Genomic DNA, 23,166 nt, shown 5'->3' on the forward strand with positions numbered 1-23,166 from the left:
TCGAGGTTATTTTCAGTCCTCCCCCAATTAAATGAATTGTTCTTCTTTGTCGACGTAGCAGTGGAGTGATATTGGTCATTCCAAATTCCATTTTTCATAAATGCACCTGTTTGCGACTCATATCACGCTCTCTTAAAGTTAATTCACTGCAATTCACTACAATGTTTGGTTGTTTTGCTCTAAGTCATGGTTGAGGTTAACTGATTTTTTCCACGTCAATAACAAAAAAAATTGTTCAGTTTAAGAATCGCCATACAGCGTCAATTGGTAGATTAATTTGTTTTATAAGCATAAAATTTTTCAGTTTTGAAATTGCTGTTCTTGTTCTCTTCCATTGTTTAAAACTTCCACTCAAAATTTTTCAGGGTCTTTCAGTAATAATCTGAAAAGTCGAACAAACCATTAAAATTGAGAGGTACTGCTCGACTTTTGAAAATGGAAGAAATTTAAAGCGAATATCGGCTGTCATTGCGTCTGTTGGCAAGTAACTTTGTTGTTCTCGATTTTCTCGCGATTAAAATATTTTTTTAACCATCATTGTCTTTTGATCGTATATGCATGACGTGGTTGATTGCAAGTTTGATACAGCTTTGATTGCCTTCTTCAATCGAATGTTTCGGTTCCTTAAAAGTGAGTTACTTGCTCACTAATGTGGGTATAAGATTAGCCTGAATTTTATCATGTGTGTCTGAATTGTATCATGTAGTTCCTCAGCTTGAAATTCAACTTCATCTTTTCCAAATGCTTCTTTGTCTCCACAATGTGGATTGATTAAATGAGTTGCCAGATTTTCACAATTTTTGAACCATGCCCGTTCAACAACTATATAGAAACAATTATGAGAAGAATTACTACAAAATTAGATTACTAGAAACAAATATAGAAACAAAATTAGATTACTACGTTTTTCTTTTATATTCGATTGACAAAACTTAGGTAGGTTCATTTCTTGCAAGCTCGATAAGTTAACAAGTTTGGTAAGGCTTTTTTGGAAATTCAATTTCCATGGGTTCTTTTTATGCGACATGCATTGGAATTATATGTTTTTGGGGTATTCTGAGATCTATTTTGCTTCTAGTCTGATGATGACTTAAATGCCGTTGGGCAGACAGTTTTGTCTGGTTAATTTTCAATGTTTCGACCTGCTTGGCCTCCCTCATAGTCTTTTCCCCTGGTTCTCAGCTCCACAAAAATGGTAGCAGAATTAAAGTATTCCCCGAGGAGGTAGGTCATTCAGTAACATTGATTGGAACAACGTATCAGACACCTTCTCTCCGGCCTGTCTAAGCCTCATATTCAATACCTGTGCTCGTATGAAAAACTGGAACGTCTCTTACGTCTCTCTAAGCTATGGGCGTGGCAGCTGGGGCATTATACTGACAAATGTGGTTGCCTCATCGATTTCGAACCTCTGCTTGATTAGGTTCCGAGACTTAACCATCGCCTTTGCCTTTCCGGTCGAGACAGTCATGTCTGATCAACATGAAGCTGGAAAAAATTTTGCCATTGCTGGGTAGCACCAGATTTGGTTTTTGCATCTCTCGATATCAGCTAGTTGTTTTTGGTATGCAATCATTTCCCTATCGTATTCGCCTCGTTCATCGGCATTTGGTGTAGCACTGAATGCTGTTGGCAAGACAGTATTTCCGCTCATACATGGATGTGTCAAAGAGGTCTTACGTCTGCTAGAAGGCCACAAAATGAGTGATCCAGGTGGGGAAATCATCCTGGGTGCAAAGAAGGATGACCATTTTATGTTGGTATCTAATGAACAAATCGCTATTTAAGTTACTCTAGTCTAATTTTGAGTTTACAGACATGGTGCAATTGATTGTTATAATTTGAGAATTTGAGAAAAAATAATTTTCCAGCAAACTGGTTGTTTAGATCCGGAACCTTTTTTAAGTTTTTCTACAGCTGAAGTTCGGATGAAATGTCAATTCTATCTAAAAGGCACATCGCCTAAATAAAAAACTAAACAAATTTTTAGCATGGATGAACAGAACTTGATAGTATATTGAAACAATATCCCGGTGGACCTCCTGTGAGCTTTCATTGAGATAGAAACATACAAAAGTCAGAAAAAAAACATACTAGCATACTCTTCCCTTTTGTGACAGGTGACGTAGTCAGAGCAATCTAGACTAAAATTTAGAAAGCTTTCAAACGACCTTGAAGAATTTCAATTCGAAAAAATTAATAATTGGGCAATTTTTTTGGTGAGTTTGTAAAAATTTTTTTGAAATTTTTTTTTGGATTTTGCTCGATGTGCATCCCTTTTTAATTTTTAATAAAGGTTTATACTGAATATGAGTGTAAGATATTTAATACCACCCATTCAGATTCCGTAACAAATAGTTTTATTCGTTACTCTGACCTCAGGCTGTTCGCAGTCAGACCATATAGAAAATTATATCCAACTTATTGCTATTACCTGTTTTTATTAGGACATATTGAAACCTAAGACGTTAAAAAATATATTTTTTAGAATAAGAAAAAGAACGAACCCATCCGGCCAAAAATAAATAGCGTGACAAACAGACGGTGCACGCCATCGAACTTATTCGATGAGATAACGACAAATCGGTTACAACTCAGACTAAGCAGAAGTTCAGACTAAGCATTCAAGAAAAAGATTGATGAAACAATGTCCCGATCATCGATCAGGCGTGAATGTTTTGCTTTTCACATTATTTAATGAAGTGTTCAATGGCCCTTCTACATTTAATGGCAATACAGAACAGTAAAGAACAGTAAAAAAAAAAGACCAGTAACGAGTACTGAACGTTTTTTTTGACAACTTGATTTACTTTTCAGTATAAACATTGAAGTTCTAGTTGCCCCTACTTCACCCATCCTCCCTCTCACCTCACAAATATTTAAAAGAACATTAAAAAAATAAATTTTACTGCATTTTTTTAAGTTTTACTTTGCTTTTGTTTTGCAAAGGTTGCTTCGCTCGAAACACTTTCTGTAGCTAGCAGAAAAACCAGTCATTATTTTTATGCAACTGTCAAACCTGGCATCAAAAGTTCAACAATTGCCAAATGTTAAAATAGATAGCCGTTTCCTAATGATCCGACAACTTTTACAAAATGCTAACAAAAAAGGTTGTTTAGTTTTTTCTTTAAACTAGTGTCGTTTGTTTTTGTGATGGACAAACAAAACAAATGCTTTAAAAATAGTAAGTTAGGAATAATTGACAACGGTTGTCTTCAAAAATTAATAACAAACAAAAAATGAAAATATCTTCAAAAACTTTTCTTTGTGTAAAATAAGAAAAAAATTAGAAAACTGTTTTGAAGATTGTTTTTTTTTGTTATTAATTTTTGATGAAAACCGTTGTCAATTATGCATAACTATTTTTAAAGCGTTTGTTTAGTTCGTCCATCACAAAAAAACGACACTAATTTAAAGAAAAAACGAAACAACTTTTTGTGAAAATGTCTTTCGAAAATGTCTGAAAATGTCTTTCGAAGTAAGACTGAAAAGGCTTTGATGAGATATATCACTCGACGCATTCCGATGAATATTTGTGTTACTGATTTGAACAAAAAAAACTATACCAGATTACAAAGTTCCTCCCAATTTTCAATTGTCAGAACAATTATGTCCGTAACAAGAATCTAGATGGCATTTTCAGCTTTTCGTGGAAGTTGAAAAGCAAGCATTCCCGCTTGAATTTGTATAATCTGAAAGCTTGACGTCAAAAAAATAAACTTGCAACTCTTTTTTAAATCTTTTTAAAGCTCCAATTTCTAGACCAGCTCCGACTAGCCATTAGTAGATTAATAGGATTGAATTTCATTCAATTACAAAAATTAGGAAAATAAATTAGCCAAATCGAATATCAAAGGTGAAATTAAATGTGTATTATGGGGTATCCCGCGCTCAGTAAGCGATAACTCTGTGCTCTTAATTCGGGATAAGCGAGAGTGAAAGCTTCTTAATGGAGCGGTTAAAGCTGGCTCCAATAACTGATTAGAGAAAATTGGATGAAAATTCTCATTAAGACTATCGATTTGATCGAGTTGTAAAATGATGGACGATATGTGTTAAGACTCAAATGGATTTTTGAAGGTAACGGTTTCTTGATAACATTTGGGGCAAGTGGACTGATTAGATGATATATGACATTGTCATTCGAATTTCTATTCACGTATTAAGCAGAAAGCTACCTGGGCAAATTTTCAAACACAATAAATAAATTAATCAAAATTTTATAGGAGGTTAGTTATAACTATAGAAATTAAACTGTATTAAGTAACTAGTTTTTGCTACCCCACGAAAAAATATCTATAAACATTTAAAATTGTATTTATTTCGACTGCTGTCTTAGAGTGACAATGAACAATGTCATTGCTTATTTATCTGCCTAGTTTTACTACCGCAAAAAAAACTCGCATGGGTTCAAGCGTAGGGGTGGATTTTGGGGGGGGGGGGGCGATTGGCGGATTTAGGGGGGGACGCTTCCTTCCCTCAGAGATTCGACACCCTGCCGACCCAAAGGGTCCCCCTTTGCACTATTTTAAGAAATCCATTTTTGGCTGACTGACCCTAAAATTTTTCTAAAGGCGCCTTGGGCGCCAATAAATACTAATTTTGAGGAGGAGTGCTTGCCGAAAAAACGCGGTTTTTCGGTCAAAATTAAAAAAAAGTGCCTAAAAAAGCCTTTTGGCCTGTTTTTTCAAAATTTTTGGCCAAACCAGGGTCTTTGTAGTGCTTTAGGAGAGCTCGGAACATCAATTTGGTCGACCTAAAATTGGTTTTTTGAAAATCCCCCCCCCTCCTCGAGAAAATCCTAGATCCGCCCCTGGTTGATTCTATAGCAATTTATACTGTTTTTAGCTATTTTTTAAAAACATATAAAATGTAGTCGGAATGAATTTTGGTTTAAAAAACTGGATTAAAAAAACAAGGGAGGATGCGAGGATTAAAAGTCTTAGGCGTTTTTTGTTGCGTACGTTTTTAGGCGCGCACTCCACCCTCAACATTGGTATATTTTGGCACCCAAGTCTCCTTCAGAAAAATTTTATGGTCAGTGAGCCAAAAATGAATATCTCAAATTTGCAAAAGGGGAACCTTTGGGTCGGCAGGGGTCGAAACCCTAAGAATTTCGCCCCTGATTTTGAATATAATGCACTGTGTTTGAGTTTTCAGAATAATATACAAAAAATATTACAACCCATTTAGTTGATCATAATCGACTGAAATGGATTTTATTGATTTGACAAAAACTAAGATTTTAATCAATTTTTAATCAATTATTATCGATTAATTTCAAATTTTACAAAGACTGACAAGAAAACTCCAATATAATTGATTACTCTCCATGTAACTCCATCAGTGCGGGTGGGGAACGCGAGCTTTCCCATCAATTAAAGTATACACTGACAAAAAATATGGCTTTAAAACAACTTTAAAGACCTTAGTGGTCAAAATAGTCAAAGCGCTCCTCGCTGGAAATGTGCTTAGAAGTTTTGAACGCATGAATTTCAAACATCAAATGGAAACGTGGCATTCGACAGTCGGTAGGCATCTATGATTCTCTTTTCTGCTCTTTTGCTCTATTTGATGAGGGCGATAATGAGTTGATTGGGGCTAATTGAGTCGACAGAAGAGTCAGTCGCTTATCTGAGCAGATAAACACAGGTTAGAAGTAGAACATTTGCAAGGGGCACTCTTTAAAATAGAATCAGTTAGCCCAGCTGCTGCTCAAGAAGCATAATTTGAATGATTTACATTTGTAACTTTTTCGCATTTTACATAGTATTAATACAGCTTTTATTTCAATAAAACAGTTCAAAATTATGATTTGTCCACTGAGAAGTGGTTACAATAGGTTAGATTTTCTAAATAATTTTTGTACAAAAACAATTTTTAGAAATTACTTTTTTTTCAGGAACCAAGGTGTTTGTTAACATAATGAGCAAAATTTTGCAAAAGATCTGATCTGAGCTAATGTTCGTTAGGCTAATGGCGTTGTATGCTCATTAATACAACTGGGGTCGAATTAGAGGTAGAAATCCCTGGTGGCTGTCAGATGACAACACGGTGGCCTGTGGCTTCCTTCCCTTATCACTTGTTAAAATTTCACTCTCTTTCGCTCCACTGCAGAACACACAAATTACTGGTGAATTAACAAAATAACTAATCTGTTATTCCTAAGTGATCCTCGGGCAGTGTCATTGTAGAAGTTGGTGAAAAAAAAAATGAAAAGTGGAAGTCCATAGCCAGATCTAACTCAATAAGTTGCCATACCTATGGTAGCTACGTGCAAACCCTCGACCCAATTTAAAACCATAGCAAAATTTAACTCCCTCAAATGTGACCCTAGGTGGGGGCTCTCTATCGAAATGATGGAATCGGTGCAATCTTTTTCTAGTTTTGTGATTGAATACAAGTAATGGCGACCTCAAATTAACTATGCATTTCTTAAGAAGAAATAAGTCTCTTGAACCAGTGTAGGTTTCCATCATTCTAGATATATCGACGCAGGGGCGGATTTAGGGGTGGGAGTGGAGGGGGCGGACGCTCCCCCTCCCTCGCTAAGGGATTCGACCACCTGCCGACCCAAAGGGTCCCCCCTTTGGTACTTTTTAAGAAATCCATTCTTGGTCAACCGACCCTAAAATTTTTCTAAAGGCGCCTTGGGCGCCAATATATACTATTTTTTGATGGGGAGCGGCTTTTTTGATCTGTTTTTTCAAAAATTTGGCCAAAACATAGAAACATAGTCTTTTTACTGATTTAGGAGAGCTCGAAAAATCAAAATGGTCAGCAAAAAAATTAGGACGTCAAAATTTTCAAAAATTTTTTGAAAATCCGCCCCCCCTCGAGAAAATTCTAGATCCGCCCCTGCATCGACGTACGTGCAGAACTCATTTTTTTTGTGTTCCTGAATGAGATCAAGTCCGGATGAGCATGGCGTTTTTCCTTTAAATTTTATAGCCAGCAATCTAATTTGTAAACGCCTTTCTAAAAAAAAACGATTTCTTACCTGCAAACAAATCATAATCAAAACTTTGCTAGAAATACTGCAACATACGCCAAAGTCCCTTCTAGCCACCTTCCCCACCCTGAGAGGTCTGCTGTACACATTCAAAATTCCCACCTCAATATCTGAGGACAATAAGAAAAAAATATATTGAGATATGATAAATTATCATGCAAAACAAGGGTTAATGCTACCATTATTTCTCGAACTATGATAAAATCATGGCGAACTATTTGTTTTCAGTAAACTTTAACTACTTCAAGGAGGTTGAGTGTGATGTCATTTTAAAGCCCTAGTAGTCGCGTTTTCAATTCTGAAAAAAAATTCGAAAATTTTGTCCGAAATTCTTGATTCACAAACTTTCTGTTTTCAGTTTTCAGACTAAGCGAGAGAAAAATTGATGTTAGGCTAAACACCCACTTCATTATTAGCCTTATTTTGTCACTAAAACGTTAAGTTTGCTTCTGATTTTAGCAGTTTGTCATCTAGTTCACTATCATTTTACGTAAGAAAAGACCGAAAATTCGAGAAAACAAAATAAAACTTTTAAAAAATGTTTTTTGTTTGTTATTGTTTGAAACTTTTGTTTGTGAGTTTCCTGTGGATCTTAAATAAGTATGGTCGGAAAATTCTGTGCTAAATGTTTTACATTGGGCTGCAATTGGTAGCAATCACTTTTTTTCTTAACTGCTTATATTATGTGCTCGAGTATCAATGTTGTTCAGCAAACAATTTAATTTAAGTTTTTATTTTTTATGCATCACAACAGCCTAATAATGAAAAAAAATTTTCTGCATTTTTTCGGGCCGTTAACTGAACGGAGTTTAACGAGATACTTCTGATGTCTATCTAATGCAAATTTTGAAGAGTTTTCATAGTTGGAGGAGACCAAACGATCAAGAGTTTTTTCATGTTTAGTTTTCTCGTAGTTTTTTCTATCTCATAAAACATCATTTAAGTTCTGTATCTCATCATAATGAAAATTTTAAAATCTTTTCTTATTAAATCTAATTCATTTTAAATTTTTTTTAAAGTTGAAAAATGGTCCATGAAACATTGTTTGGAGCTTAAAAGGTTTCTCTGTTTTTTTTTTCTCGTGCCTTCGGTTTATTTTGATAAATGTTTGCCCATTAATTTTGTCAAGAAAGTAAATACATTCATTCCTGTTTCACAGTATGTAATCCAAACACTCAATATCAATTTTAAGGTGTTCCCGGGATTGTTCGTCTTATCAATAATTAATAGTTATCTAGCCTTTCAATCAGATTTCTAAAATTTATCGAAAATTTTTTTTAAAATTGAGTCCCATATTGGCCATTCCTTCAATGAATCTGGTAAAAACAAATTTAATTAAAGATATCAATAACTTTCAAAATTGACTTGTTGAACAAAATTGAGGTTGAAACAAGCCAGAGTCTTCATCCAAACTGTTTGAAAATGCTAGTAACAAAATACAAAATTTCAGGAACAATTTCTTTCTTTTCTTAGGAGTTTTTCGAAATGTGTGACTTGAAGCGATGAGCCAGGCGAGTTTAATCGTCGTTTTGATTCAATGGTTGTTGTTAAAAAATTTCGATATGCTTGACTCAAACAAGTTGTTGTCAGAATATTTGAAATTTATCCGATCTGGGACTAAAAATGGAAGAAACAAATTTCGCTGATTTTTTAAAACAAATCAGAGATGAAGGCTGGACAATGATCAAAAATGGAAGAAGCCAGACATTCTGGCAGCGCCCATTTACATTAGAAGAGTGTTTAGACTACTGCCATTCAAAGATTAACGTATTTTAGTTTCTTGGCAATACTATTGGGCAAAACTTATACGTGAAAGTTGAAGCGAAGGTAACGGCGGATCAGATAAGCTAAGTATCTGCCGACTTGTCAAACAAAATCATTATTTCTCAAGTTGACTTCAACTTAATCATATGGAATCTGGAAAACTCAATCAGAAATGGCAAAATTTTAGGAAAAAAAAAAACAAAAAGGAACCAAAAAATGAAATTCTCGTGCAACGAATTACAGTTTTCCCGGAGCTTAAGTCAAATTATAAAAAAAAAGAATTTTTTTGGCTCATTTGATTCATAATTTATAATAGTCTAGCCTTCCAATCAGATTTCTAAAAATGTTCGAAAATTTTTTTGATTTTGAGTCCCAGATTGATTGTTGTTTTAGTTAATTTGATAACAATTTGTTTGAATCGATTATATCAATTTTTTGAAAATTGAATAATTAAACAAGATTGAATTTGAAGCATGCCACAGCCTTCATTCAAACTGTTGAAAATGCTCCTAGCAAAACACAAAACTGATGGAACGTTTTCTTTTTTCGTATAGGGTTGTTTTTCGAAAAGTTTGACTGAGGCGAAAATTTCAGGCAAGTTTAAAACTCGTTTCAACGATTGTTTTTTTTTTTTAAAAAAACGATATGCTTGACTCAAACAGAATGTTGTCAGAATAAATGAAAATTTATTAAATCGGGGACACATAAAAAAAAATTTAAAAAAAAAACAAAAATCAATTTTCGGCTGGATAATGAACAATTATGAAAAAAGAAAGTTTTAAAAAATCATGGAAGCACTAAAATTAATACAAAGATTGTTTGAACTACAACCAATTCGAGAATTAATGTATTTTATTTCCTGGCTAAATTAACGAAAAAATTTATACGTAAAACTGAAAAGATGGCAACGGAGTAGATAAAAAAGGTTTCTGTCAATTTGTTAAAGTATAACCATTACTTCTCATGATGAATTCAACTTAATCATATAGAATCTGTAAAACACTGAGAATGAAATCAGAAACACAATAAGAATTGATACATTATTTGGAAAAACCAAAAAAAAAATTGAAAATTTTGTGCAAGCGAAGCAAATGAAATTCTTGTTAATTCAATAAGGAAAAAGATTTAGTTGAATTCATTTTTCTCAAAACTGATAAATGTGCAACCTTCTGATCATATTTTTAAAATTTTCCGAAATTCTTTTACTTTTGAGTTCCAGATTGGCTATCGCTTCAATTAATCTGGTAACTTTTTTTTTTAATAAAACTCATCGTTAATTTTCAAAAATGAGTAGTTGAACAAAATTAAGGTTGAAACATGGCACAGTCTTCATTCAAACTGTTTTAAAACGCTCGTAACAAAAAACCAATTTTTAAGAATTTTTTTTTGTTAAAAGTTTTTTTGCATTGTTTGAGTGAGGCGATGAACTAGGCGAGTTTAATCCTCGTTTTGATTCAACAAAAATTGTTTAAAAATTTGATATACTTGATTCAAACAACTTTTTGTCAGAATAACTGATTAATTTTCTGACCTGGGACCAAAAATGAAACAACAACCAGAGAAGAAGGCTGGACAAGGATCACTAATGAAAAAAAACGAGAAATTCTGAGAACACCTAGAAGTGAAAACAAAGAGTGTTTTGACTACCTAGAGAAAAGATTCAAGCATTTTAGTTTCTTGGCTAATTTAATGGAGAAATGAATCAGCAAAAGTGAATGAGAAGGCAATGGAATAGATAAACTAGGTATCTGCCAATTTGCCAAACTATAACCATTGCTTTTCATATTCAATTCAACTTAATCAAGTGGAATTTGTAATACTCGGGGTACGAAAAAAGAAACTCAATCAGAATTGATACAAATTTGGAAAAACCAAAAGGAAACGAGAATTGATTTCCTGGCGCAACGAATCATACAAAGTTCGATAAAATCGAATTGTGATAAAGATTTGTTTTAGTTCATTTTATCCATAAATGATAATTGTCTAGCCTTTCAAACAGATTTCTGAAAATTATCGAAAATGTTTTAAATTTCGAGTCCCAAATTGGTCATTGTTTTAAATAATCTGGTATCAATTTATTTGAATCAAACTTATCAATCTTATAAAAAACTGAAAAGTTGAGAAAGGTTCAGTATGAATCATGCCACAACCTTCATTCAAACTGTTCAAATATGCTCGTAACAAAACACATATTTCTGGATTGTTTTGTTATTACAAGTTTTTTTTTGAAATGTTGGACTGAGGAACAAAATGAGGCCAGTCCAAGCCTCGTTTTGATTTAACAAATTTTTTTTACATTCAATATGCTTGATTCAAACATATTGCTGCCAAAATAATTGAAAATTTACCCAATCTGGGACCAAAAATTTGAAAAACAGTTTTCCGCTGATTTTCTGAAAAAAATCAGAGTGGAAGTCTATACCATGATCAATTATGAAATAAGAAAAAAGAAAAAAAAAAGAAAAAACCTGGGAGCAACAAAAAATGAATTCAAAGAGTACTTGATTATGCCGCGATTCGAAAGTTAATGTAATTTAGTTTCTTGGCTAAATAATTGGCAAACATTTTATGTAAAATTTGAAGCGAAGGCAACGGAATAGAGATACTAGGTAACTGCCAGTTTGTCAAAATATGATCATCACAGCTCAAGATGACTTCAACTTTATCATATGGGTTCTGGAAAACTCTGTGATTGAGATAGGAAACTCAGTCAGAATTGATACAATTTTAGGAAAAAAACCGGAAAGAAAAAAAGTGAAATTCTCATGCAACGAAATATTTGAAAATCAAGTGAAAGTCAAATTAGAGAAAAGATTCATTTTGGTTGATTTCATCAATAAATGTTAATAGTCTAGCCTTTCAATCAGAGTTTTAAAAATTATCAAGAAAAATCAATTTTATGTCCTCGATTGGCCATTGTTTTAATTAATTTGGAAACAAATTATTCGAACCAAACTTACTATTTTTTATAATTGAATAGTTGAACAAATTTGAGGTTGAAACATGCCTCAATTTTAATTCAAACTATTTGAAAACACTCGTTACGACTTTTGTAACAAAATTTTCGACACGTCTGACTTCGGTGAAGAGTGGGGCGAGTTTTGATTCAACGATTGTTGTTGGAAAACATTCGATAAGCTTGATTCAGACAACTTGTTGTCAGAATAGTTGACATTTTATCCGATCTGGGACCAAAAATTAAAAAATTGTTTCCGCTGATTTGCGAAACCTGGACACGTTTCAAAGGCTGGACAATGATCTATGGAATAAAAGAGAAATCATGAAAAAACCTAATAATAAATACAAAGAGTGGACTACCCCGTTTCGAATATTAAGGTGTTTTAGTAAAATTTATACGTAAAAGTCGAAGAGAAGGCAAAGGAATAGAGTAACTAGGTATCTGCCAATTTGTCAAACTATTACCATCACTTCTCATGGTAACTTCAACTTAATCATGTGAAATCTGTAAAACTTAGGGAACAAAATAACAAACTCAATCAGAATTTATACAAATTTAGGAAAAACCAGAAGGAAACAAAAATGAAATACTCGTAATATTCGAAATACTCGAAATATTTGAAATTCGAATAAAAGTCAAATTAGAGAAAAGATTTAAAACACCGTCTAGATGAAAAGAAAAGAAAAACTTTCACCTTCCCCGTTAGTCTTCTACAAAACTAAGGACCTGAACAGTGATCTCAAAGTAAAAATAACTATGAAAAACAATGAAAAAGAAAATAAGCAACCCCCCCCCCGCAACAAAATAAGCAAATTTGGGCGGGGGGGGGGGGGGGGGTGATTGGCCGCTTTCTTTTCCAGGGATTCGACCCCCTGCCGACCCAAAGGGTCCCCCTTTGTACTATTTTGAGATATCCATATTTGCTGACGGACCCTAAAAATTTTCTAAAGGCGCCTTTGGCGCCAATCTATACTAATTTTGAGGGGGGAGCGCACGCTTTTTTTGGCCTTTTTGTCAAAAGTTTGCCTGCGGCGCAGAAAATTTGGTTAAATTAGTGTCTTTATAGTGGTTTCGGAGAGCTCAGAAAATCAATTTACTCGACCAAAAAAAAGGTCGTTAAAAATTTCAATTTTTTTTTTGAAAATCCGCCCCCCCCCCCCTCGAGAAATTCCTAGATCCGCTCCTGGTCTGAGCAAATTTTACTAGATCATAAGAAAATAGAAAACAAAGTTAATGCTATTTTATTCAATTCATACAGTTTTGAATTTTTTCACAATTGTCAGAGAGCTTCTACGAAAAACACAAAAATAATTTAAAATGATAATAACGATTGCCTCTCGCTGTTCACGAAACTTTTTTTCAAGCTCAGTTATTGTCATTTTAACTGTGGGTTAATGAAACCGGCCAGTTTTAATTATTTGGATAGTTTCTCTTTGTTAAAATGTATAATTCAGCTCTACATGCAAGCACTGTTCGATTAATCGAAGACAATTTACAAGATGGTCCAGCACTGAAGCAAAATTTGTGAAATTTAGCTCTAAAAAACTTCTACTTTCAGTTAAAAACAACGCAAGCTGACTTCAAATTTAGTTGACTTCAAAATAAAGCAGCAGGCCTTGACATGATTATTTTGGGCGCTATTTTGAAGACGGGCTTCAAGATTTAGCAGAGAGTAATTTGATTATCTGTTTAGCGCGATTTTTATTCTTTTCATTAGCAAAATGTTCCTAGGGTATTGTTCGTTTAACCAGCGGATAATTTGTGACAGGTCGAGCTAATAAGCTTAATGAAAAAATTCCCCCGTTTTATAGTCGGGCAATTGCTTCGAACCAAATCTCGCCAAATTGAAGACGCGTCATTTGAACTCAGTCCAATTGAAGCCCCTAATCCATCTTGGGAAAAAAATTATACCTCCTTTCTATCAATATTTAAATTCAGAAAATTTTTTCTAGTTAAATAGTTACAAGAAAAAAGGGAAAAATATGGCAGCGGACTTTCATTTTATTGAGTCAATAATTTTATCAACACCCAGGCCAATTCGTTAATCAATCACTCGATCGAATTTGGCCGGCGGTCAAAAAGTGCCTTTTTAGAGAGATTTAAAATCACTGGAGTATAAATAAAACACAAATTGACTCAATCAGATAAGCGACGGCCGGTAAAGACATTTATTTCGCTAGAAAAAAATCCAGCCAAATCAAAATAAGAAATTTGAAAAAAAACTTGCTTTTATGTAAAAAAAGTTTCCTTGAAACCTTTTTCATTTTATCTCTTAAATTTTTCCTAAAACCTTTTTTCATTACTGAAATACGGTCATTACATTTGTAAGTTTGATTTTATTGAGCTGTGCGAATTTAATTCCATTTATCTGCTGATTGTTTAAAAGACAGGTATGAATATGTTAAGTGGATCCAATTAGCACTTAAAATAGAGCAATCTGATTGGCTAATACCAAACCTGATTGGTCAAATCAACTAACGGTTGTTCTTCATTTGTACTTCTTCAGTCATCCACTTGACTTTTCTGCCACTTTTTGGAAGTACATCAATTAAATATCATCTCTCTGTATAGCAGTTATATTATCATTCTTTTGGGTTGTTCTAACTGTTCGAATAGTTTTCTTTTGACAGTTCCATCGAAAATCTACAGAAAAAAACGAGGCTTAGGCCGGAAAAAAATAACTTAAACCACAAAACAAAGCTACGAGCTACTAAAATAGCTCAAAATTCACCAGAAACCGTTTTCCATTTGAATTTGAAAAAAAGACAATGACTTCGTTGAGTTTCGAACCGTCGCAACAGCAGTCACAGCCCATTTTATTATCCGAACAGCAGCAGTCAGATTCAACGACCGAGGAATCGACTCAGCCGAGTCAAAGCGAACAGCAGCCGATATATTCGATCAGTTCTATCCTGGGAACGAAATGGAACGAGACTTGTGTCCACCAAGAAAAGCATGACCAAAACAGCCCGTCTGAAAAGAAACACGTGACTAAAGAAAATGGTATAATTGCAAAAAAAAATCATTTTTTCTATTTTGAATCGCCGCATTCTAATAATTTTTGAGTGAAAACCAAAAATGGTCTTAAATTGGCGCATAAATAGTTTGAAACAAGTAAGTAAATGTTTGAAAATTTGTTTCAAATTATACTTAGCACTGCGGAGCAAATTCAGCCATCACACTTTTTATTCATCTTTCTTCTTAGTTTGGCTTTTAAGTATCAGTGACTTTATTTGCTCCGGAAAAATGAGTTATTTCTAATTAGAGGATACCACCTATATCTCAAAATGTTTCTCTAATTCTTTTTTTATTAGATTCATCATTCAAAAATCAATATTAATTTAATTCTACCATCATTTAAACCAATTTCAGCTTTGATCATGGCATATGCCACTGTTTGAATTTAATATAATTAAATGATTCCAATTTCAGCGATAGTTGACAAAGAGTTTCATCAAGAGTTGGGCAGTAAAATGCAATCCGACAAAAAACACCCACAAAACAATCTGTCACAATCCCAATTTGAAACTTTGAGCCAATCTTTATTCCAAAACAGTCCAGCAGCGAACGTCAACGAGTTCATGGTCCCAAAAGCACTTCAAATGACCCGAAGTTTCTCAAATTACGACCTCAAGTTAGCCTCATTGGAACAATCGGGACATAAAATCTCTCTTCAAGACGGAAAAGAATCCACGATTTCAAAGGAAAGAAACAAAGTTTTCCACTCAGCAACTGGAGTGAAAAATAAAAGTATGAGTCATCAAGATTTGGGTTTTCCGAGTGGAACCGGGGCTCGAATTAGAGTCAATAGTGATGGAGTCGCAAAAACGGATGATGTAATCAGTGATAAAGTTGACCCCGAAAATGAAGAAGAGTTGGATTGTGACGGGGAGGGGGAGGGTGACGGGGAGGATGGGGGAAAGAAACACAGGAGAAATAGGACAACGTTCACCACATATCAACTGCATGAGTTGGAGAGGGCTTTTGAGAAGTCTCACTACCCGGACGTGTACAGTAGGGAAGAACTGGCCTCCAGGGTCAACCTACCAGAGGTCAGAGTTCAGGTGGGTTATTTACAATTTTGAAACATTACAAATAACAACTCCTTGTTGAAGTGCTATAAGTTTTTCTCCTTGTTGAGCTATAACCACCCGGGTCGAGGTTTGCGATTATGTTTCTACCGGGTGGGTCGAACACAAGCCAGATTTTGACCAAAATCCATAGTCGAGAAGGCGCTATACTACATTTTCGAATTCGGTCGAGAAGTTTTCTTCGGTCGAAAATGGTCGATGAGGTTTGCCTCGGTCGAAATGTTTTTCCTCGTTCAATACTTTTTTCGTTGCTGGAAAAAATTTGAAACATAGATGAGTTGGGTCGAGACGGTCGAAAAATATCGAGCCTGGGTCGAAACGCTAACGCCAGTTCTTGAGCATTAGGCCTTAAAATTACAAAAAAGCACAAAAAACGCCATAATTTAACCAAAATTTTTGCGTCTGGCTGTTCCAACTTGCAAAAAAAAGCTAGGCTAAAAAAATAGCTAGGCTAGGCGTTGTTTTTTCCTCGCAAAAACTATATTTCTTAATTTACAATTTTTATAAATTTTTATTACCACCTAAAAATTGGTGATGCGTTGAGCTCAAAGTAAAAAAAAAAACAACTTGAAAATTGAATAAACGAAGCAAAGTTAAGAGAGTTTGAAAGTTGCCAATTTTGCCAATTTGGGAGAAACGATGCACGATTTTCCCAGTTTTCTATTAACGGTAGCTTAAGCAGCAATTTAATCCGATAAGAAAATCATTTAAATTTGATTTGAAGAGACAGCTGATTGATTTATCATTTCGATAATAAAAATTGGAAAGTCATTTTTTGTACTGGGCGTTGTGTATGTGGGAACAAAACAGTTGCAAAAAAGTTATTCGCGAAATATTTCTTTTTGCAAACTATTTCAGATACCTAAAAGAGCATTTGAAAAAATCAGGGTTTCACCGCGATACGCTGCTACGAGCAGTCCTTTTTTAGTTTTTGACAACAAATAGTTGTGCCAAAACTGTTAGATCGACTTATTTTGGATTATTAATGCGTGCAATTTTTTCCAGTTTTCTAGACGCAAAATTTTGAAGTTTGAAAAACTTTTCATTTCTTATGAAATTTTTATCAATTTTTTTAATATCGAAACTGTTTCACCCACCCCGAATTGCTATTGAAACATACAAGGATCCGTTTTGATACAAGGAAATTTATTATATAGCCACAAAACTAAAATTTTGAATTTGAATTACTTTACCAGCTACATATACAACGCCAAAAGCAATATATTATGTCCGGAGGGAGATCCTAAAGAGCAGTACTGCTCATCGAGTAGGATATCCTGGAGAGTAAAGAGAAGACAACCAGAATCAACTCAACATATATATTAATTTAAGGGCTGAAGTTAAAAAACAGTTTATAGAGGTCCTGATTGTCGTTTAGGTAAAATTGGACCAAAATAACAAATCAACTTGCAGACCTTACGGTTTGAACTAGTCATTTTTCTAGGGGGGGGGGGGGGGGAGGGGAGGGAGACTGTTCACTTAGTCTATTAAGATGAGAGATTGTTCACTTAGTCTTTCAGATAAGGAGATTGCTCATATAGACCGTAAAACTTGTGACGATAGACGACTGAACTTCATTGTAAAAAATTTTTATTTTTGATAATTAGGTGATTTTTGTCGAAAATAAAAAAAGCTGTCGTTTTTTGCCATGATCTGTCTTTGTTGAATTGATGGCCTAGAAAAAAAGATAAATTCATTTCTCTGCTCGCAGAAAGGTGCTCACAGTGCCACACTGCGCGTTTATATACAGATAAAATTTTTGTTATAATTAATTAATTGTGCTTTCTGCGATTCGCAGAGGATCTAAGGCTATCCAGACTGTCTAAGCATAATCCGTTTCTCTTATATTCATACAATTTGAAAATTTCAATTTTTCTGATACAATTTCTATGAAGCGCACGCATATCAAAGAGACATGTGGGTTTTTGGAACAAATGTGATATAAAAGGGTCCCATTAAAAAGCGAGTATGACAGAAGGGTCCCAAATCAAGCTAATTCTGAACAAAATAGCTCTTAAATAATGGAATTATGGCGCTCCGGTAGTGATGATGCTCATCATTCATGTGATTGCTGGTTCAAATCGCACGTTTACAAGATGAGTTTGTGTAAATAAGTCTTAGCTTACAATGGGCGTTGGTTATATGCGCTCTTCGTTGCAATTTACTAGATGAGTTTGTGTAAAAAAGTCATAGCTTACTATGGGCGCTGGTTATATGCGCTCTTCGTCAACCTAAATAATTAACCTTCGGGTTAGGCCTTCATGCTGGTTGACTAATAGAAAAACAAATGGACTCAGCTCGATTGTTTTCAGATTTTTCTCAAAGGTAGACAAACTGCCTGCTTTAATTGCCGGCCATCACCTAGCCAAACAGTTGAACAATTTTGAAACACTATATTTACATTAGGGACCATGTTAGTTTCATGGAACCCCTTAATAATATTTGTACTTTTTTAAATGAAAGGAATTCATTTTATGATCTTACAATACAACCATCAATTTGATAATCCAAATTCTTCTAGCAATAACCAGATACATTTCGAGGCAGGGGCGGATCTAGGATTTTTTCGAAGGGGCGGATTTTCAAAAAGTTTTTGAAAATTTTGACGACTTTTTTTTGGTCGTCCAAATTGATTTTCCGAGCTCCCCTAGAGCACTAAAAAGACGTTGCTGTGGCCAAATTCTCTGCACCGCAGGCAAATTTTTGAAAAACAAAAACAGATCATAAAATCCGTTTTCGGGCACTTCCCCCCTCGCCCCTCCCAAGCCCCCCCCCCCCTTAAATCCGCCCCTGTTTTGAGGTATTTCTAATTGTGCTGCTCTACAAACAAACATTTTAGACAAACTCTTAAAAATGCGTTTTGATCAACTTTCAAAAGTTTGAGCCAAAAAGCTGAATTTATTAACACATATCCCAGCATGTATAAAACTTTAGTTTGTGGTCTCGAATTTTGTGAACAAACACCGAGAAGTCTGAATATTTGAATCATTGTGTGATAAAGGTCAAACTCCTAATAGATATGTGACCCCCACTCTTTTCTGAGTTTTAATTCTAATTTTCTTGAAAGACTTACTCTAATTAATGTGCAATTGATTTTTGATGATTTAATTCAGACTAGTTCCGGAACCTCTTTATTGAATTTCCTCTTTTCTCTGTTAATTAGGAACTCAGAGCATTTAAATCCGATAACTGAGACTACATTATTTCGAGCCGTCTTTATTTCGTTTGACCACATTTGATTTTATGAGGACAATAGCCGATTTTGCAAACCAAATAATTGTAAGGCTACCGGTTTTAGCCAATTATTTTTACTTCATTTCCTCAAAAAATAAAAAATCGACTTTTTGTAGACATTCCCTTGTGATTGATTTATACTGAAGCTTAACTAACTCGATGTAATTTTTCAAATAATGGGGTAGATTAGTATTGACAATAGACAAGTTTCTCTTAATTTTTGTCTTTATGTTTGCTCTAGTTTTTATTTCTGAAAATCTTTACAGTCGCCGCGCGCCCGTTTAATGAAGTGCTTAAACGAGAGAAAGATTATTTTAGGCATTTTTGGCAGTTTGCGTGCAACTTGAAAGAGAACATTTTTAAAATAATTTCAAGGCATCTTGTTTGCGGTGATGGCGGGGAGGTGGAGGGGGAGGGGGAGGGGGAGAGGGAGGGGGAGGGGGAGTGTTGGGTTTTGGTCAGTTAATAGATGAAATTGAAGTTAAACGAAGCTGCTAAGTCGTGAAATGAGTGCAAATTAAATCAAGTCACATTAGCGCGACTGAATTAGGCGACTAAATGGTGGGCCGAGTTACTGTGAATGGAGCGGCAGAATAAGTTAAGTTAATAAAATTAGTTAAGGAAATTCTGCATTCATAGTCGTTCACTGATTGATTAGATTTAGCTATCATTTAACTTCACTTGTTACCCTGCGGGGGGCAGGCAGTGCAGGGCAATAAGGGATGAGGTCTCTCAAATAAGATGGGCAGCAGTCGCCTCTTGGCCTGAACTGGTGGATATGGAGGTGAAGTTGTGCTGCTAATAGACGTTTAGCAATCTAATTCACTTCTTGTTAGCCCTAATTGAAAGCTTTTTAAAGTGATTTAAACTGATAAGATAGACCTCTTTCCCCCTAATCAGACAAGGCTAGCCTCCAATCACTTTTTCTTATACCCAACTAACTTTAACTAACCTAACCCCCTAACCCTATTACCTGTTCGCCCCTCACCAACTTAACTTATTCTACTCCCTCCCCCCTTAATACGTTTCTTTTTTTGTTCAAAGCAAGAGTTCCGGGTAAAAATCGCCTGCTAGATATAACTACAATTTTCCTAAGTCAATCAACTAAGCACTTGTAGCTTGAAATATTAAACAATTGTCTTGTAAGGTATTTTTTGTAAGGTATTTGAAATATTAAACAATGTAAGGTATTTTTTCTGTCTAAAATCAGAGAACAAAAAATTAACTAAAAAATATTTGAGATTCGATGTGATTTTCTTTAAGTGCGTGGAAAAATAATTAAACTGAAAATATTTTTTGCTTCAATGCGCTATGACAATTTCGAAGATAATTTGTCATTTTTAGACTCTCAAAATAATTAAACTAGTAGCGCTTTGTTCAATTAAAACATCAGTTAAGCGTCAGTCGGTTTTACTCAATAAATTTCATTGGGCTAAAATTGAATTATTTTACTTTTTTCGCCTTGAAAGGCAGCTCGAAATTGGGAAATGAAATGTTTGCTAATTTTCCAAATGGAATCTTGCTTAAACGAGTTAATCAGGCAAATTAAAAGTATGTCATGCGACTTAAGAAACAAGAATATCGAATGGAAGCCTGCCTAAGTACTATAACCAAAAGACAGCTCATCAACAAAAGAGTAAACAACAACAACTAATAGATCGGAACGACCGGAGACAAAAACTGCGATTTTTAATATTGACGTGAACATTTTCAAAACAGTTTTATTCTCAAAAATCAGTCCGAACTTCAATTGAAAAATTTTAGGTTTAGTTGGAAGAAAATGTATATCAGTAAAAATGATTCAAATGTTTTTTTTTGCAAATTTTTCGGCTTTCTTTAATTACTCTCCACCCCCGTTATTGCAAACAGGAGGTAGTTGTATGGGGGGGGGGGGGGCACTGTTAAAAAGTTAAAAAATTCAAACACGCTCAACCATTGATTTAGTTATTTATAGCGGGAATATTAATTGTTCGATATCCGTCCTCATAAAACAAAAATTGAAGGCCACGAGAAGTTTTGCTATCTGAGTTGCAAGTAGAATTAAGAAGATAAAAGATCGATGCGATTACGATTCAAATGGCCAAAATGGTTTGTTTTCAATATTTCTTTTTCGGATTCTAGAAACTATTTATTTAAAGCCAGTTTCATTTGGAATAATTGAAGTTGACAATATGCTGCAGGTTTGGTTCCAAAACCGAAGAGCCAAATGGCGTAGACAGGAGAAATTGGAGCAGAACCATCTAAAACTCAACGCCGATTTCCCCCTCGCCTCTCTACGGGCTGCTTCTGCCGCCGCCGGAAACCCCTCCCTCCACGGCATGAACAAACTCCTCTGTTCCCCTTTGGACTCATGGCTCACCGCTACTTCTCCGGCGGCCCTGGCATCCCTGCAGCAAAGTCTGTTCCCGAACCCCTCTCTTCTCAACCTCCAGCCGAACTCGGTTTCATCTTCGATTTCGACGCCAAAGCACAATAACGCTACTTCGGATCCTTCGAACTTAGGACCGAACTCGACGTCTCCCAATTTTGATCTGACAGCGTGCTCTAATCTTTTCACGAGTGCATCCGCTACGCAACAGCAGCAAGCTGCGGCGTATCAGTTTCTAATGCAAAACTATAGCACCGCCCCGTTCTTTATGCCGAATGTTAACCCAATGGCTTCTTTGATCCCAGACTTCGGCAGTGATCTGCTCAGTAAATTTTCGGCCAATAGTACAAATTCGCCATTGCATGACGCTTTAACGATGAATCTTTTTACGAAAACGACGGAGTCTTCAGACGAAAACGAGAAAGAAAAAGAATGAATCTTTCAATGCAAAATAAAAATTAAATTAAATTTGTATCAATTATAATAGCTTCTTTTGTAACTTTGTTCGATATATGCAACAACTTCAGAAACTAATTAATCAATCGTGTCTAGAATTATATTTTTGAATTTTCATATTTTCCTTTGATCGGACAGGTTTTGTTCAGATTACGATTTTATAGGGCGAGAAGTGGTGAAATCAGTATGTATCCGCCTCTCAATCTAAAAGTTTGAGGCCACAATGATCCATGATCGTTGCTTGAGGTTGAGGCAGCATTACCCCGCCCAGATAGATAGCCAAGAAAGTTGCATGTAGATATTAACCAGATGCTTTTTTCTCTTGTGTATGAATCGCCTTGAATAAAAAGAAATTTTGAATAGAGTTCCAATTATACCGATTATACCCCTTTACACACTTGAAATCGAAAGTTCCAAACTTTAAAAACATTAAACTTTTTTTTATAAGACTCAGATTCAGTAGTGTGCAACGAAAACGAGTTATAGGGGAAAACGAGTTTTCGGGCAACGAAAACGGAATTATTGCTACTGGCCTGCTCGGATTGCTAGAATATCATCCACTAAAGTTTTTATTGTAGACAACGGAGATATTTAAAATTTACATTTCCCATGCAAACTTCACAATTTCATATTAAACAAAAAAAGACTAACTTTGAAAAGTTTTTAATAATGTTAGAGTTTGATCATTCTATGGAAGACGCAACTAATAACAATTAGATAAATATATAAGTCAACTCGAAAAGCGTTCGAAAACAATGATTAGAATAATTTGAGCTTGTCTATGCGGTATGCTCAGGAAGTATATTCTCGTTGCAGGCATCAAAAAATTCATGGCAAACCACTAACTTCAAAAAAAAGTCCCGAAGATTTGGATGATGTGAAACATCATCCGTTGTATCAATCAATTCTTGATGGGTTGTGAGGAACCAAAAGAAAAGATTGAATTAGTTGAGGCCAAGCATCCGACGCCAGAGTAACTATTAACAAAAGTTACTTCTTTGGAAGTGAACTTAAAATTCAAAGCTTTCACCTGATACCAGCAGTCTTGTTCTTTTTCACACAACTCACACTGTTTAAGGAGGAAGCGATCAGCAATTTAAAGACAACTCATTCCGATTTTTAAAATGGTTTCTATTTGATCAAAGGGAGGACGAGACCATCTCCTGATATAAACTTAGTGCATTATTCGAAGTGGACTTTGAATTGAATGAGTTTTTTTGCAAATGAGCAACATTTGAGACAACTTTTTTTAACACAAAAATGTGTAGAAAAAATGCTACGA

At 34.8% G+C, this 23,166-nt stretch overlaps 2 protein-coding genes across 2 annotated transcripts in view; one reads left to right on the plus strand and one right to left on the minus strand.

Moving 5' to 3' along the window:
- Nucleotides 1–23,166, minus strand: part of LOC134848436 (E3 ubiquitin-protein ligase MIB2-like) — a 445,218-nt gene that overhangs the window by 398,608 nt on the left and 23,444 nt on the right. The gene's annotated exons all lie outside the window — the stretch shown is intronic.
- Nucleotides 14,160–21,969, plus strand: LOC134856998 (retinal homeobox protein Rx-B-like). Its single transcript, XM_063873317.1, has 3 exons — nucleotides 14,160–14,738; nucleotides 15,168–15,799; nucleotides 21,241–21,969. Exons 1-3 carry the CDS (start codon nucleotides 14,504–14,506, stop codon nucleotides 21,862–21,864), a joined length of 1,491 nt encoding a protein of 496 aa, XP_063729387.1. The 5' UTR covers nucleotides 14,160–14,503; the 3' UTR covers nucleotides 21,865–21,969.

The sequence above is a fragment of the Symsagittifera roscoffensis genome, chromosome 1, assembly GCF_963678635.1.
Source record: "Symsagittifera roscoffensis chromosome 1, txSymRosc1.1, whole genome shotgun sequence".
Taxonomy (NCBI): Eukaryota; Metazoa; Xenacoelomorpha; order Acoela; family Convolutidae; genus Symsagittifera; species Symsagittifera roscoffensis.